This window comes from Macaca thibetana, chromosome 2, assembly GCF_024542745.1.
Source record: "Macaca thibetana thibetana isolate TM-01 chromosome 2, ASM2454274v1, whole genome shotgun sequence".
Taxonomy (NCBI): Eukaryota; Metazoa; Chordata; class Mammalia; order Primates; family Cercopithecidae; genus Macaca; species Macaca thibetana.
Window position 1 is genome coordinate 14,828,849 of NC_065579.1, and position 17,618 is coordinate 14,846,466.

Consider the following 17,618-nt stretch of genomic DNA (forward strand, 5'->3'; position numbering starts at 1 on the left):
CTGTACTTCAGCGTGGACAACAGAGTGAGATTTTGTCTCAAAAAAGAAGAAAAAAGAAAAACAGAGAAAATTATATACACTGACTGTGGTGATAGTTATGTGTTTGAAAATGTTTGCCCAATTCATAGAACTGTATGCCTTAAAAGGCATATTTTATTGTCTATAAATTATACTTCAATAAGTAATGCATTTGATGGTTGAAAAAAGCCTAAGTGCTAAAGTATCCCCACAAATACAGGTGGAATGAGGGCCAAACCGCCAAGTGCCACAGGACCCACTCTATTATCAGTGTCTATGCAGGAGGAAGCCAAGGGGCCTTTGACCTCAGGAGAACCCCAAAACAGCTAACATACCCTAGAGAGCACAGGTAGCCAATGTGAGAACAGCAGCTGATGATACTGGGAGGAAATTGTGACCAATCAAATAGCATGTGAGTGGAGGGGTCCACACTAATCTCTAAAAGGGGCTGAAGCATTCTGAGCCATATGAACTCAAAAACAACTGCCAAAGCTACCTTTTAGGATGGGATCCCACACTTAGGAAACTGCTAAGAGTGGAATAAAAACATTACACAGGATGCTAGGCAGTGGCTCATGCCTGTAATCTCAGCACTTTGGGACGCTGAGGTGGGCGGATCACTTGAGGTCCAAGAGTTTGAGACCAGCCTGGCCAACACGGTGAAATTCCATCTCTACTAAAAACACAAAAATTACCCAGCCATAGTGGGGTACACCTGTAATTCCAGCTACTCAAGAGGCTGAGGCAAGAGAATCACTTGAACCCAGGAAGCAGAGGTTGCAGTGGGCTGAGATCATGCCACTACACTCCAGCCTGGGCAATAGAGTAAGACCCTGTCTAAATAAAAAAAAAAAAAATTTAAGCAGAACAGAGAACACAGAAGTAGTAAAGTCCATGTAAAGGCCAAAGGCTGAGGATGAGAAGAAAGTCAGGAAATGAGAGCAACCTGCTGCTTTCTTAAACACTTAAACAACAATGGCGATGACTAAGAGGAAACTTTATGAAATTCCAAAGGCTTTCCTCACTTACATCTCCATTAAGAAAAACTAATTTCACAAATCCCATGCAAAGTTTTCAAAGAAAAAAAAAGAGCAGAATAATATCCCTATGATTAAAACACAACAGAAATATATGTCCACAAAATAGATTAAAACTGTAACCTATTTCAAAATAAGTTAAATTTAAGAAAATCATAAGCGACATGAAAGAACAGTGTAAGTCAGAATTAGAAAAATTTAAGATGAGGTAACAGAACTCAAGAATAGAATTATAAATGAAAGAAAAATTTTCTGAAATAAAAACCACAGAAGAACACCAAAGTGAGTAAACAAAACAGACAACGCCTTAGGGCAGCAGTCTCTAAAGTGTGTTCCAGTCCTCTAGACACCCTTAGGGAGTCTGTAAGGCCAAAACTATCTTCACAGTTAATACTAAGATATTATCTGCTTTTTCCACTGTGGAAAAAGCACATCTTTTTTTTTTCTTAACTAACAATTGCATTGATAATACAAAAGAAATGGCAGGTAAAACTACCTTAGCACAAATCAAGAAAGTGACAGTATATCATATTTAGAGTCTTCACTGCCATGGCGAAAGAAGGGAAGGGGAAGGGGAAGAGGAAGGGGAAGGGAGGAGAAAAAAGCTGATTTCACTTTAAGCAGGAACAAAATACTAATTTTATTGAATCTTGACTTTTGAGCACACATCTTTTTGATTTCTGTGTGACACATTTAAAAGTCTCAAGAAGAACTTAAAATGTCTTAAGGAAAAGCAATTGTTCGCGTTGCAAGCTAAACTAGTCACTTTTTTCATGAAATACATTTTCACATATAAGAACAACTGACATAAATTATGGTAATTCAGACAAGGGTACTTGGCAGACATTTCAAAAAAATTAATGAATTGAGCATGTCACTTCAAGGAAAATTATACCAATGATAAAATTCAAGTTCTAAGAAAAAATTAGAATTTTGGAAAACTTGTATTGGCTTCTGAGTTGTTAGCTTCTCAATTCTTAAAGACTTTTCTGATAAGATCAATGGTGATATTAATGTGATATTTTAATATTATAAAATGTATTAACAAGGGGAATATTTGCATTACTTCATGGACCATATTATCCAAATGACCAATACATGTTTCAAAATCAACTTTAAATGAGGAAAAAGATCCACTGAAAGTACCAAGGAAAGTGGAGTTTAATGTAACAGAATACAAAAAGTTCACTACCATGATTTTAGATTCCACATTTTAACTATACCATAGAATATTCTCTAGCCATAATGGAGCCTGCCTGCCATTTGTGACAACATGGATGAACCTGTAGGACACTATGAAATAAGTCAGACATAGAAAAGACAAGCACTCTATGATCTCACTTACACGTGGCATGTAAAAAAGTTGAACTCATAGAAGCAGAGTAGAACAGTGGTTGCGAGGGGCTGGGAAAGCAAGGGAAATGGGGAGATGCAGGTCAAAGGGTACAAACTTTTAGTCATAAGATGAACAAGTTCTGAGGATTGAATGTACAGAATGAATGGTGATAGATGTGTCATTTTGATTGTGGTAATCATTATAGAATATATACATATATTAAATCATCATGTTGTCATGTACACCTTGAATATATTCAATCTTTATCAATTAAATATTTCACAATAAGTAAAAAGCAAAAAAAATTAAAGGGGCTATCAAGGATATATAAACAATATAAAAAGCATATAGAGATATAAAGGAATAAAGATTAGATCATCATCAGAGTTTTAAACAGCAAAGCTTTATGCCAGAAGAAAATGGAATAGCATAATTAAGATAATCAGGAAAAAAAAATATGAACCAAGTTAATATCCAGCAAAATTGACTTTCAAGTATAAAAGGCACAAACTATTATCAATGTATAAAAACTCAGAGAATATTGTTCCCATTAACACTTCCTGAGATATCTTCTGGAGAACAAGCATCACAATCACAAAACAAAATGACAACATAGAAATTGAATATGGACTGATAATGAGTACTGAATAAGTTAAATGAGGCTGGATGCAGTGGCTCATGTCTGTAATCCCAGTAGTTCAGGAGGCTAAGGTGGGACGATGGCTTGAGGCCAGGAGTTTGAGACCAGCCTGGGCAACATAATAAGACCCTGCCACTACAAAAAAAAATAATTCTCTGAGCATGGTGGCATGTATCTGTAGTCCCAGCTACTTGGGAGGCTGAGTCAGGAGGATTGCTTGAGCCCAGGAAGTTGAGGTTGTAGTAAGCCATGATCTCGCCACTGCACTCCAGCCTGGGTGACAGAGTGAGACCCTATTCTCTAAACAAACAAACAAATTTCTGGAAGAGTTTATGTAGAAATTGATGTTTGTTTTGTTTTTTAATGTTTGATAGAATTCACCATTGAAACCATCTGGTTTTGCATGTTTTTGGAAGGAAAGGTTTTTCAACCACCAATTCAATTTCTTTAATATGTATAGAAATCTTTAGTTTACCAGGACTTGATGGAGTTTAAAATTTAAAAAAAAAGAATTATTTAGATTATCTATTTCTTTGCAAGTGAGTTTTGGTAGTCCGTGACTTTCAAGGAATTTGTTTATTTCATCTAAGTTCTTAAATTTATTGGCATAAAGTTGTTTATAATACTGTCTTATTATCATTTTTTTTTCTTGGAGATGGAGTCTCACTCTGTCACCCAGGCTGAAGTGCAGTGGCGCGATCTTGGCTCACTGCAACCTCCACCTCCCAGATTCAAGCAATTCTCCTGCCTCAGCCTCCCAAGTAGCTGGGACTACAGAAGCACATCACCATGCCAGCAAAGTTTTTGCATTTTAGTAGAGATGGGGTTTCACCATGTTGCGCAGGCTGGTATCAAACTCCTGAGCTCAGGCAATCCACCTGCCTCAGCCTCCCAACGTGCTAGGATTACAAGTATGAGGCACCACTCCTGGCCTATCGTTTCAATAACTGTAAAACCTGCAGTGATATCTCCTCTCTCATTCCTGAAACTGGTAATTGTTGTCTCTTTTTCCTCCTAGTCAGTCTGGCTATTAGGATAATAAATAATTTATGTTAAGTAAGTTAAATAAATAAAATAAATAAATAAGTTAAATAAGCATTAAAGAGAGAATATAATATATGGTAGCTAAAACCTTTAACAATGTAGATTTAATACAACAATTAAGAAATGGGGGCTGGAAGCCAGAGAGCCTTCCCAGAATCTCTTGATGGGCTGACTGGTGATGAGCTCTCCCTGCTAAAGCCACTCTGCAAAGACCAGAGTAAGTCCCTATTTCTTCAAATGCATAGACACCAGTGCACAGCCACAAGAATCACAAAAATCAGGGAAACATGACACCATCAAAGGAACAAAATAAAGCACCAGTAACCAGCCCTAAACATGGAGATTTACAAACTGCCTGACAAATAATTAGAAATAGGCCAGGTGCAGTAACTCATGCCTGTAACCCCAACACTTTCGGAGGCTGAGGCAGAGGACTGCTTGGAGCCCAGGAGTCGGAGACCAGCCTGGGCAATATGAAGAGACCCTGTCTCTACAACAAAATTTAAAAATCAGCCAGGTGTGGTGGCATACTCCTATGGTCCCATCTACTTAGAAGGCTGGGGCAGGTGGATGGCTTGAGCTCAGGAGGTCGAGGCTATAGTGAGCTATGATTGCACCACTGCACTCCAGTCTGGGTGACAAAGTGAGACCCTGTCTCAAAATGAAAATAAAAAAAGAATAAAAAATAGTTGTCTATCTATATTGCATAACTCACTGAGCTACATTAAGACAACTAAATGAAATCAGGAAAACAATACATAAACAAAATTAGTTCAACAAAGAGAGAGAAACCACAGAAAGAACCAAACGCTGGGCACAGGAAAGCATGCCTGTAATCCCAGCACTTTGGGAGGCTGAGGCAAGGGATCATGGGGTCAGGACATTGAGACCATCCTGGCTAACACGGTGAAACCCCGTCTCTACTAAAATACAAAAAATTAGCCCGGCGTGGTGGCGTGCACCTGTAATCCTAGCTACTCAGGAGGCTGAGGCTGGAGAACTGCTTGAACCTGGGAGGCAGAGGTTGCAGTGAGCCGAAATAGTGGCACTGCACTCCACACTGGGTGACAGAGCAAGCCTCCGTCTCAAAAAAAAAAAAAAAAAAAAAAAAGAACCAAATTCCGTAGCTAAGAACACAAAGACTTAACTGAAAAATTCCAGAGAGGGCTTCAGCAGCAGACTTGATCAAGCAGAAAAAAGAATCAGTGAGCCCAAAGACAGGTCATTTAAAATTAATCACTCAGAGGAACAAAAAGGAAAAAGAACGAAAAAAAGTGAACAAAGTCTATCAGAATTATGGGACACCAACAAGTGAAGTAATATATACCCATTATGGGAAGGTGGATACCAAAAGGAGCAGAGAAAAAGAAAGGTGGGGGCAGGTAGAAAGCTTATATAACTAAATAACAGAAAACTTCCCAAGTCTGGGAACAGATATGAATATTCACACACAGGCAGCTCAAAAATCTCCAATCAGGTTCAATCCAAATAAGACTACACCAAAACACAGGATTGGCAGACTGTCAAAAATTAAAGAAAGAAGAGGATTGTGAAAGCAGCATATCACATACAAGGAAACTTCAATACACTTATCAGCAAATTTCTTAGCAGAAACCTTACAAACTACAAGAGAATAGGATGACATAATCAAAATATAGAATTTGGCTGGGTATGGTGGCTCACGCCTGTAATTCCAGCACTTTGGGAGGCCAAGGTGGGCAGATCACTAGAGGTCAGGAGTTCAACACCAGCCTAGCCATCATGGTGAAACCCTGTCTCTATTAAAAATACAGAAAAATTAGCCAGGAGTGGTGGTGAGCGCCTGTAATCCCAGCTAATCAGGAGGCTGCAGCAGGAGAATCACTTGAACCTGGGAGGCAGAGGTTGCACTGAGCCGAGATTGCACCACAGCACTCCAGCCTGGGCAACAGAACTAGACTCCATCTCAAATGTTTTTTTTAAATATATATATATATTTAAAACCTCCCTACTAAGAATACTTTACCCAGCAAAGCTGTCCTTCAGAAATGAAGGAGAGACAGACTTTCCCAGACAAAAAAAGAGCTTCGGGAGTTCATCACCATTTGAAATCACATCAAATATGTTTTCTAATCACAACGGTATGAAACTAGAATCCAATAAAAAGAATTTCTAAAATTAAACAACATGCTTCTGTACAACCAATGGGTCACAGAAGAAATTAAGAGGAAAATATAAAAAATCTTGCGATAAATGAAAGTGGACACACTGCATACCAAAACTAAAGGATGCCACAAAAGCAGTTCTGAGAGGGAATTATAATACTGTAATATAGCATTAAACACCAACATCAAAAAAGAAGAAAGATCTCAAAAAATGGGGGCTGAGAGAAACAGGAAGAAGAAAAATAATTAACTGTTTTTAGTACTCATGTTGATGACAACTGTGTTAGTGTTATTCTGAGGCTGTTGTGTGTGTAATGTGGAATAAAGCAAATGAATAATTACAGGATATTCTAATTCTATAATCTCCTGTGCCAGAACCAGGACTATCCGTGTGGATGATGAAAGAAGATAGAGACATAAGATTGATGACATTAAGTGATACCTGCAGTCCTAAATTTGAATGAGTAATATAAGTAATGAAATTATGAGTTTCTCATATGATATAAATTCAGTGTACTGAAAATGCCTAGAAATAATAACCAGCCCAATAATCATTAATATCTCTAGCAACCAGACTATAATCTTGAAATACCCTTTCCCATAGAAAGAAACTAATACTTCTAAAGAAATGGCTAATTCCAGGTCTGGGGAAGGGACTATATTAGATGAGTCTGGCATATCTTATCTTAGATAGGAAGCAAACCAGCAAAAGCTACAAAAAGCCAGGTGCAGTGGCAGGTGCCTGTGGTTCCAGCTACTGAGGAGGCAATGGCAGGAACACTGCTTGAGCTGAGGAGTTCAAGGCCAGCATGGGTAACACAGTAAAACCCTGCCTCAACAAACAAACGAAAACAACAACAAAAAACTAAAAACAAACAAACCCTACTAAGATCATGCAAAAGGACTCAGGAGCCAAAGACAGGACAATTTGATTTTCAATACAGGTAATTTCAATGGACTGAAAATTATCAAATATGTTTAAATTCATAAATTTATAACTATTTTTTAAAAATCTATGTGGTCACCTTCAGAGGATGAGAAATCAACTAATTTTTATTTTTAAATAATTTCTGATTTACAGTAAAGTTGCAAAAGTATGACAAGGAATGTTTGCATATTCTTCACCCCAATTTGCCAAAGCTAAATTATACTGCATTTGCATTTTCTTTACATATTTAATATATATTACATATATATATCTCATTTTCTCTGAAATGTTTGAGAATACGTTGTAGACATGATGCCCATTTACCCCCACATTTTCAAATATTTCCCCCAAACAAGAATATTCTTTTATAAATGCAGTATAATTATCAAAATAAGGAAACTAACAGTAATCTATTACTATTATCTAATCTACAGATATTATTCAAAATCTGCCAACTGTCCCATTAATGGTCCTAATGCAGAAGAAAAAAAAAATCTGACCCAGGATCCAATTCAGGATCATATACTGTATTTGGCTGTCATGGCTTCTCTTCAGCACCCATTAATCTGGAATACTTCCTCAGACTTTATCTGTTGTAACTTCAATATTTTCAAAAGCAAATAGGCCAATTACTTTGTAGAATGTCCTTGTGTGTATATCTGATGCTTCCTCATGATTAGATTCGGGTTACAAATTTTTGTCAGGAATGCCACAGATAGGATATTGTGCTCTTAGTACATCGCATGAGGAGGCATATGATGTCCATCTGTATTGTTACTGGTGATGCTAACTTCGATCATTTGCTTAAGATGGTATCTGCCAGACTGCCCTATTATAGTTAGCATTTTTCCTTTGTAATTAACATTTATCTTGTGGAAAGACTATTTGAAACTATGTAAATATTTTGTTTCTCATCATGTCTTTATATATCTCATTATGTCTAAAACTGGCAAATAAAAGGATAGAATCAAGCATTTTCCTGCCTTTATATATATAAAATATAACACTGGGTACTCAAATAGAACTGAAGTGCCTCTTTATAGAAGTATTCCAATAAGTGGGAAAAAAAGAATGAGAGTATCACCACTTTGTAGCCCCAATAAATTAATGATGTAGACAATAAGCATCAACACTAGCATCTCAAAAAAGATAAAACCAGAGATTGTATGACTTCTGATGAACAAATACAGCACCACAGAAAGTCCTACCAAAGTAGTAGAATCAATCTGATAAAGTCTCTGGATCCAACTGTCAATCTTCCAAGAAATATAAAAGATGGAGGAAACTTGAAATTGCACCATGAGGACACAATAAGCATCCAGACTGTGGGAACTTTTACAGGCCAAATAACCCAAGTTCTTCAACAGACAAATGTATGGAACAGAAAGATATGGAGAGGGGACCTGTATATTAACTAAGACTTAAAAGATTTACAATTTTTTTAGATGGGCAAGACTAAGCTATAATTTCTAAGGATGCAGATATAGGTGATAAATCTACAAAGCAATGAAATATAGTGATAGCTATAAGTCAAGATAGTGGTTCCTTCAGAAGAGGAAAAAAGCAGTTGTGATTTGAATGGGTGCAGAGGTGCTTCTTTGGTGACTGGCAAAGTTTACTGACTTAGGTGGTGTCTATAAGGATATTTGTTTCATATATTTGTTTTGTGTAGTTCTCTGACTATATATTATATATTACAATAAAGCCTTTTTTTTAAAAAAAGTATGGGTCAAAGAAGCAAAAGTGGTACATGATAAATATTTGAAACTGAATAAGAAAAACACTACAGTTCAAAATCTGTAGAATGCAACAAAAGTAGAGCTTTCAGTTAATTGTCTAAGGCTCAAAAAATAAGCAATTAAACATTCAACTTACGAAGGTAGCTAAAGAAAACAGAATAAAACTCAAAGAAAAAATTTTTACAGAGATATGAATGGAAACTATTAAAATAGAAATGAAGAAACAAGCCAAAAGCTAGTTCTTCGAAAAGACTAATGAAATAGGTAAACTTCTAGTGAGATTAATCAAGAAAGGAAGAAACACTTGAGCATAAACTAACGATATTAAGGAAGAAAGTAACATTACAACAGATACAGCAGAGTTTACAAAGCAAATAAAAAGACAGTTACCAAGACAAAATGTAAAACTCTAAGTGGACACATTCCTAGAAAAATAAAATTAGTAAAAGTGACTCAAGAAAAAACAGAAAAAAAAACTTGAAAAATACTATTCATTTCTAAAAATTAAAGTAATAATTAATTTCCCACAAAGAAAATTCTAGCCTCACGTAATTTTATCGTTCTAACAGACTTTCAAGCAACAATTAAACCAAGATAAATAGATGCTTTCAGAGAACAGAAAAACATGTGAATACTGCTCAACTCAATTCTTTGAGGCTTATAGTAATTTAAAAATCAGATAAAGATAGTAGGAGAAATAAATTTGTGGGCCCTGGCCACTCAAAAATATAGATGCCTTACCAAATATGTAGTACTGACACACAGAAAATACTAAATACTAGAAAAAGACTCATACATACATTACAGAGGTGATAGGGCATTTCTATGTAGAAACAGAAGGATCATTCAACAAATGAACCTAGAAAAATCGATAATCCATATAAAAAAGAAAACAAAAATGTATTCCTATCTTACATATAAACATATGTACCAGAGTGATTAAAAACTGAAATATCAAAAACAAAATTTTTAAGCTTTCGGAATAAAATACATGTGACTATCTCTTTGTCTTCAGGGTAAGGAGGAAGTTCCTTAAGAAAGCCAAAAAACGCTAAGCATAAAAGAAAAGACTGATATATTCGACTTCACAAAAGGTATGGAAAACAGTGTGGCGATTCCTCAAGGATCTAGAACTAGAAATACCATTTGACCCAGCCATCCCATTACTGGGTATATAACCAAAGGATTATACATCATGCTGCTATAAAGACACATGCATACGTATGTTTATTGCGGCACTATTCACAATAGCAAAGACTTGGAATCAACCCAAATGTCCATCAGTGAGAGACTGGATTAAGAAAATGTGGCACATATACACCATGGAATACTATGCAGCCATAAAAAAGGATGAGTTCGTGTCCTTTGTAGGGACATGGATGCAGCTGGAAACCATTATTCTCAGCAAACTATCGCAAGAACAGAAAACCAAATACTGCATGTTCTCACTCATAGGTGGGAATTGAACAATGAGATCACTTGGACACAGGAAGGGTAGCATCACACACTGGGTCCTATTGTGGGGAGGTGGTAGAGGGGAGGGATAGCATTAGGAGATATACCTAATGTAAATGATGAGTTAATGGGTGCAGCACACCAACATGGCACATGTATACATATGTAACAAACCTGCACGTTGTGCACATGTACCCTTGAACTTAAAGTATAGTAATAATTTTTAAAAAAGTTAAAAAAAAAAAAGCCTTAGAATGTGAAAAGAACAAGTTAGAAGATGGGATAAAGTACTTGTCAGCTAAACATTAATATCAGTACAAAGATTATACTGATAATATAAAGAACTACAAATCAATAAGCTGATCATTCAATAGGCCAAAAACAAAAATATGTGTTTCACTGAAGAGGAAACACATGTGACTAATAAACATATGAACAGATGCTCAACATTACTAGAATCCAGGAAAATTCAAAACAAAAGCACAATAAGGTGCCATTCTACACTTCTTTGGCAAAAATTAAGATATGTGACAACACTAAGTGTTAGAAAGAGATTCAGTTTGGCACTGAATCTCTTATCCACTCTTTGTATGAATATAAACTGCTAAGACCTCTTTGGAAAAACAATTTAATATTTCTTTATAAAGTTAAATATCTGTATAGCGTATAACCCTCAGAAATTCTACTTTCAGAGAAAATTGCGTATTTGTGCACCAGGAAACATCTACAAGGATGTCCAAAGCAGCACGGCTCTTAACTGACAAAACACTGGAAACAACCAAAATACTCAGTAAAGGGGGAAAAAAATAAAATGTTGGTACTTTCACACAGTAGAATACTATACAGCAGTAAAAATGAATGAGCAACAGCCAACCAGAGCAACAAGAATCACCTTTCGTAACATAATTTTGAGTGAAAAACATTTCTAAGAATATAACATATACTTTTTTTACAAAGTTAATAAACAAGCAAAAGTAAACATCATATTGTTTAGTCAAAATATAAGATAAAAAGTTTTAAGAAGAAATGATAAATACAAAGTCGTTAATAATATTACCTTGATGATGGGGAACGAGAAGGGGCAGAATTTGTGTACATTCCTTATATTACAAAATGAATAAAAGAGGGCAATGCATGGATCAATGGTAAAATGTATCATTAACCAAGAATTATGAGTAATCCAATTCTGCATAACTGAAGTTTTTAAAATGCTGCAGTCATCATCCTGCACACATGCCTCAGTGTGCTTTTGCAAATATATGTTAGTAAATTCCTAGAAATGGAATTTGTGAATACATACATTTAGCATTTAAAAATTTTTTTCCAGTGGCCCTACAGAATGGCTGCTACAGTTTATATTCCCACCTAAAGTATCTCACATCTCCTTGCCAAAACCTAATATTATCAAACTTTTGGGTAATATCTTATTGTTATTTTGATTTGTATTTAAATATGGGCCTTGTTGAGCATCTCTTTATACATTTATTAGCCATTTGTATTTCTTCTTTTGTTCGTGGCCTCTTCAAACTGTATTTCTAATAAAATCAATCTACCTTATTCTTAATAATTTTGAGTTTTTTTCTTTGCATATTGAAGAATAATGCCCTTGCTTATAATGTGTATCTAATTATTTCATCCACCACTGTAGTATTTATCTTTAGTATGGTATAATTTTACCATACTTCACTATTCATAGAGTCAAATTCACCAATCTTTTCTGTGTACTGAATTCACAGTTTTCAAATGAATAGATCTCTAATACAATTTGCTAGGGATAAATAAGGGTCTGGGGCAAAATGTATCTAGCTTCTATCCTCCTATCAGAAGAGATTTATTGGTGTTTCATGGCATCTCAATATAGATATAAAATCCAAAGTCATCCTCGGATTTTTCATATACAAGCATAACCCCAACCTAGTCTAAAGAAAATTTGCTTCTGCCAATTTGGACCTTGGTGCCAACTCCAAAATAGTACATAACAGTTTAGGGAGATAATGAACATGAGGGCTTTTAAGCTGCTGCATCTGATTTCAATATACACATTTATTCAGTCCCACATTGCCACACACAAGTCAAAAAACAACCAGAGAGCAAGCAAACCAACCTAAAACAACTCTTTGGCAAAGAGGAAAAATCTGCATAGATGCTTAAATTTGAAATTGCAGAATGTACCCCCAAAAGAGCATCTTACCTGTTAGGATGCCCTGGAATATATATAAGGCAGCAGGCATCACAGACAGCAGGAAATAGAGGCAGCAGTCCTTAAAAAAGTCCATGGAGTGCTGAAACCAACCAGCAGGCAACAGCACCTACTCAATGACACCCGTAGCAGGAATGAGCCCTTTACTGCACTGCTTGCCAAGCACCTATGAGAAGCACTGGGCTACATCTTAATGATTCCAACAAAAACCACAATGATCTTCACTCATGGGACTGGCTTACAAATTTGAGAAAAGGAAAATTTGAAAATGTATGTGCTAGTCATTTTATAATTCTCCCAAGCAAATTTAACTACTAAAACTGTCATATTATATGAAATTGTGTCTTTGATTTCATATCGCCCAGAATTATTAGGCTCAAATCCCTCATTTGGGGCAATGAAATCTTCCTTTATCAAGCCAATAAATTTTATCATGTATCTACACAAATTTAAAAAGGAAAGAAATTACATCGATAATGGTAATTTAATTTTTTTAATGTGTCTAGTAATTTTCTTTCATTATTATTTATGACTAACTAGAGCTTTGACTCCTCAGGATGTTTGAAGCTGTTTACTGCAGGTATCACTTGCTGTCTCCTATGAGGGGGTTTACATGTGCTTTTACTTCACCACTAACATCTGAAAGCAACCTAATAGAAATTAAAACTTAAAGTCAAATCACTATTAAAATTTATAATCTGAGTTTTAGGTCAGTATTCAATTCACAGAAGACTTTTTTTTTTCCCTCAAAAAGGAATAGTTCCCTCCAAGAGACTACCTTTTGTTATAATGCAAGGTAACTGCAGTTGTAAATCAGATGTCACAACACCACACATCTGCTTAAGCAATAGTAATTGTCAGTTTAATATAAGATAGTAGTATGCAATTGCTATTGAGATTGAATTAGTCCAGTTTAATGAACGGAAGCATTAGGCCTTCACAGAGTTACTTAATAACCAGGTACTTTACTGAGATATTTTTAGCAGTAGCATATATTTAGATCCATATTAAGAGCTGGATTCATCAGTTGTTTGTATTAAAGCTGACTGCATTGTCAAATAGCATTTATTAAATATTCAGGCATCCAAAAATTGACATTAATAACAATAAGAGCTAACATTTATTTAATACTTACATGCCAGGTACTCTAAGAACAACAACCCCATAAGGTAAGAACTATTACTATTCCCATTTTACAGATGGGCAAATTAAGGCCCAGAGAGTTAAGTAAGTAAGGTCACACAACTAATAAATGAGAAGAGTTGAAGTCTGAACCCAGAAAGTCTGATTCCAACAGTAATATGGACAATAACAATGTGGAAAAATATATGCAAGGATAATCCAACTCACTAATAGATAATGGTTGCAACAGATTAAGTACTTCCATTGCTACAAAAATTATGTAACTGACTCCCCAGGAAGGATAATATTAAAAGCTGTTTGTTGGGCTATGTGAGAGCAAAGGTAGAGAAAAAACTTCAGTAGCCTTAATTCATGAGCAAGAGCTGGATTTAAAAAAGCAAAATTGTAAAAACTTGTTCAGTAACAAACTAAAAATGGGTAGTAGAGAAGGAATCTGTGAATAATATATATTCTTAAAACTATCAATAAAATCAGATGAAAACACAGATTTTTCTGAGTGGATTCAAAGTGATAACAGAGAGATGAAAAGCAGCATATTATTCCAGATTATGCTTGTTAATGGTTCCAAAGGGAAAGGTGAAGCTTCGGTTGATGGGATCCGTATTGGAAGCTAGTTGAGAATTAAAGATGGCGGTAACAGAAGCAGTCAAAAGTGGCAGAAGAGAAAATGATCTGGACTGAAAGCAATTAAGTCTGTCACAAAGTCCAAGAATTCACATGTATTGAGGAAGTAAGACTGAAGGTGAATAGGAATTCAACAAGATTAGGAACAACAGACTACACTGTCACAAAGAAATCTACAATATGAAATAAACACATAAGCCAAGGGTAGACAATGAAGACATAATTTAACTGAGCAGAAAATAATAAAGACTTAAGCTTCATGAGGTGGGGGCTTTGTTATACCCAATGTTGTGGAATTAACTAATGATGCAGATGGAGGCTCAGGTAATCTGGTTCAAACCCTTCTTCAAAATTTTTCTTAGAAAGGGTAGCTAGGAAAAGGGAAAGCCACACAGAGAATGGAAAGTCTGAAAGTAAAATGATAGAAATGATTTAAAGGCCAGCAAAAAACTCTTAAAATACATGGTTGCTAGAGTTAATTTTGAGACTCATGAGTTGGAGAAGATCTGTAGTGGCAATATTTTTAAATTCCCCTTACAGACTCTGAAATAAGAATATAAGTGGGAATGTGAGTCTATGAAGAGACATTAACATTTGCTCTCAAGTGGCAATTCTTTCTGAAAAGTGATCTATGTATGAGCTTTATGGCATGATTCAAAAGCTGTAAGTAGTGATGACAACCTCCAGAATTCCTAACAGCTGAGTCCATCACGGATCTTTAAAAGAACTGAAGTTTCCAAGACTGCAGTTTAGAAATCACACTACATAGAAAGTGATATAATTCCTTTTTATTTTTTTGGTATCAACAGACAGAAACTGTTCCATGGCTGAGTAGAGTACAAAAGCCAACCCTACCAGAAGGAAAAAAACCATTCAGTTAGTAGCCTTGAGTCATAGCAGAAGTATGCATGAGAAGGGTGGAGTTTAATCACACCCTAGTGTTTAGTGGCCAACAGAGGCCTGCCTGAAGCTGCTTAGGATTCCCCAGGGTAAGAACACCATATTGAGATTACAGCTTGATGCCCGTTCTAGAGAAATGTTCAGACCCAGACTGGAAGCACTACATAATCCTAGGGGGGCACCATCTACACTGCAGTCTATGTGGATGGCATCTGTGCAGTTGTATAGTGACAGCCTGCCCACCCTGACACAGTGTATTGCTTCTAACAACTTACGGTGCTTGAGCAAAGCCTTTTGGGTTTATATGGGAAACATACATTTCTTTCTTGTCACCACTTTCTTAAACTTGTCAAAAATGCCAAAGAACATTCTCTCTTATCCAAATATTTGTTTTATTGGAATAAAATACAATTGATATTTTTCATACAATCCTGTCTCAGTTTTTCTATCAACTGAGAAGGAGCTCATGACAACAGTGTCAAACAACACCTGATGACTAATGAAACACCCTTTGAAGTCCCTGAAATGTGATCACTACCACAAAGAAGCCAAGTTCTTACCCCATTTCTAACTCAAGGAAAAATGTCTAATAACCTGATGACAGTAAAGGTGAGTAATCTGTGGCATCTAAAAGTGGTTCTGTGGTGAACTTGGGAAGAGATGAAAATAATTATTCCCAATATTTAAACAAAACTCATATTCACTCCCCAAATGTTAAAGTGAGATTTAGTACAGCCACGGAATGGAGTCATCTGGTCAATCTCTTATTGTATGTCAGCATTTCCCCCAAATTTTCTGTGGAATATTAAAAGGATTCCATTGTCAGTAAGTTTGAAATGGCACAATTACCCAACTTGTATCATCGCCATGCACATTAGCCTATTAAGGCCCTGTGAAGTCCTATAGGTTTTGTTAACCCTATAGGACTACAGTTTGTTTCCTACAGTTATTTGATCACAAAACCTGGTTTCTGATGCTGTTGTTTTGTGGAGTATCAGTGATAAGAGAAACAGAGTTAGGGAAATGACTCTCAAGGATTACTGTGTATACACCTATTAATTCCTTGTAAAGAATTAAAATATAACAACATCTAAAACGAAAATGAGTTTTTTTGTTTTTGTTGTGTTTTTTTTTGTTTTTGTTTTGAGACACAGTCTCACTCTGTCACTCAGGCTGGAGTGCAGTGGCACAGTCTAGGCTCACTGCAACATCCACCTCCTAGCTTCAAATGATTCTCCTGCCTCAGCCTCCCAATTCTTGTGCCTCAGCCTCCCCAGTAGCTGGGATTACAGGCGTGCACCACCACGCCTGGCTAATTGTTTTGTATGTTTAGTAGAGACAGGGTTTCGCCACATTGGCCAGGTTGGTCTTGAATTCCTGGCCTCAAGTGATCTGCCTACCTCAGCCTCCTAAAGTGCTGGGATTACAGACATGAGCTACCACTCCTGGCCTTAAAATAAGATTTCTTTTGATGATTGCATAATACTAAAGAAAACTGAAGTACCTCCAGGCCAACAAATGTTGGTTGATAGCTTTACTTGGTAAAAACAACCACCAAAATAACATTTACTGTATATTTAGTGATGCCAGAAATAAAAGACAAAAAGCCTATTTTATACTACTGTCACTTATACTTCTCATATGAATAAAAACATATCAATACTTGGGGTTGACAGTATTTTAAGTGATCACTAAGAACATATCATAACTGTGCTTATTTTTTGTATTTAAAACTCATTTGTCTGAAAACATCAAAAACTTTATGACTTCAGGAGCTCACAACCTTGCAATAATCTCTCCTCATATTACTGACTTCATCACGATTATCTACTGAAACCAAAACAATGGCACCTACTGAAGATTATTACAATACTTACCACATTACAAAAAGAATCCAGACCAATGCTATGTACATACTTAGTACATTCTGGATTAGATCAAGTAAAATTTAACAACAAGCTGAACAGCATTCTATAAAACAAAAACAAAAAGTCAGTTAGGCTAATTCTGTCTGTTTTTCTATGCTATGGACTCACAGTGAGAAAGAAGATAGGCTTGGAACTTGATGACTAAATCATATCTAAACTCTTCATCCAGAATTTATCTACACTTACCTTAACAGAAGTTCTTTGGGTAACTTTTTGTTAATAAGGCCTTCATCATTGTTTGAGAAAACCTGGAAAGACAAAAAAGGAAATTGTGAAAATGTTCTTCAATCGATGTGGAAAAAAGTTATTTGTTTTTATACTAGTAGATCAGAACAGCCCCAACTGTTGTCCTACAAATAGGGTGTTACTAATTTCATGCAGCCACCATATTCTAATATTGAGTAATATAAAACATTTTATGCCCTATCACTGTTTCATAAAAATGGCAACACATGGCCATTAGATACTACATTGTATTGGAG

At 35.8% G+C, this 17,618-nt stretch overlaps 1 protein-coding gene across 2 annotated transcripts in view; it reads right to left on the reverse strand.

The window, feature by feature from the left end:
• FBXL2 (F-box and leucine rich repeat protein 2) overlaps window positions 1-17,618 on the reverse strand; it is a 128,327-nt gene that overhangs the window by 88,815 nt on the left and 21,894 nt on the right. For both annotated transcript variants that reach the window (XR_007723327.1, XM_050779404.1), the window contains exon 2: window positions 17,323-17,384. Coding sequence is in view for 1 of the 2 variants with exons in the window: in XM_050779404.1 (XP_050635361.1) it covers window positions 17,323-17,384 (62 nt within the window). In the remaining variant the exon portion in view is untranslated. The remainder of the gene's footprint in view (window positions 1-17,322; window positions 17,385-17,618) is intronic.